The sequence below is a fragment of the Empidonax traillii genome, unplaced genomic scaffold, assembly GCF_003031625.1.
Source record: "Empidonax traillii isolate 1590-97213 ecotype Southwest subspecies unplaced genomic scaffold, ASM303162v1 scaffold3130:size15043, whole genome shotgun sequence".
Classification (NCBI taxonomy): domain Eukaryota; kingdom Metazoa; phylum Chordata; class Aves; order Passeriformes; family Tyrannidae; genus Empidonax; species Empidonax traillii.
Genome location: NW_020958323.1, coordinates 1 through 1,072, shown reverse-complemented (window position 1 = coordinate 1,072; position 1,072 = coordinate 1). Strand labels below are relative to the sequence as shown.

At 54.3% G+C, this 1,072-nt stretch overlaps 1 protein-coding gene across 1 annotated transcript in view; it reads left to right on the top strand.

Moving 5' to 3' along the window:
- Positions 1–1,068, top strand: part of LOC114072403 (potassium voltage-gated channel subfamily C member 1-like) — a gene marked incomplete at its 3' end in the record, with an annotated part of 8,154 nt that extends 7,086 nt beyond the window's left edge. The window contains exon 2 of the mRNA XM_027910305.1: positions 889–1,068. Within this exon, the coding sequence (XP_027766106.1) occupies positions 889–1,068 (180 nt within the window). The remainder of the gene's footprint in view (positions 1–888) is intronic.
- Positions 1,069–1,072: the final 4 nt, after the last annotated feature.

Below are 1,072 nucleotides of genomic sequence, written 5' to 3'. Positions count from 1 at the left end.
CCAACCCTGTGTGACCCCTCCCCACTTTGAGGGGAGTTTGGGGGGTTTTAGGGGGGTTTGGGGGATTTTAGGGTTTTTTTTGGTGGATTTTGGAGGGGTTAGAGGGGGGTTTAGTGGATTTTAGGGTTTTTTTTGGTGGATTTTGGAGGGGTTTGAGGGGGGGTTGGTGGATTTTAGGGGTGTTTTTTGGTGGATTTGGGGTCTCACCCCCTGATCATATTTTGGGGTCTCCCCCAGAGCATATTTGGGGTATCCTCCTGGGTATTTTGGGGTCTCCCCCCGATCACATTCAGGGTCTCCCCCTGATCATATTTGGGGTCTCACCCCCTGGGTATTTTGGGGTCTCACCCCAAGGACATTTGGGGTCTCACCCCCTGAGTATTTTGGGGTCTCACTCTGATCATATTTGGGGTCTCACCCCAATCATATTTGGGGTCTCACCTCAATCATATTTGGAGTTTCCCCCCTGAGTATTTTGGGGTCTCCCCCAAAGCATATTTAAGGTCTGACCCTCGAGTATTTTGGGGTCTCCCCCTGAGTATTTTGGGGTCTCCTCCTGAGTATTTTGGGGTCTCCCCCTGAGTGTATTTGGGGTCTCCCCCTGATCATATTTGGGGTCTCTCCCTGAGTGTATTTGGGGTCTCCCCCTGATCATATTTGGGGTCTCCCCCTGAGTGTATTTGGGGTCTCCCCCAATCATATTTAAGGTCTCAGCCCTGAGTATTTTGGGATCTCCCCCGATCATATTTGGGGTCTCCCCCTGAGTGTATTTGGGGTCTCACTCCAATCATATTCAGGGCCTCCCCCGATCACATTTTGGGGTCTCCCCCCGATCACATTTGGGGGTCTCCCCCTCCCTTAACCCCCCCCTTTCCCCCCCCAATCCAGTACGTGGCCTTCGCCTCGCTCTTCTTCATCCTCATCTCCATCACCACCTTCTGCCTGGAGACGCACGAGGCCTTCAACCGCGTCATCAACAAGACCGAGACGGTGGCCACGGCCAACGGCACGGGCACCACGCAGGTGGCCGTGGAGGTGGAGACCGAGCCCTTCCTCACCTACGTGGAGGGCA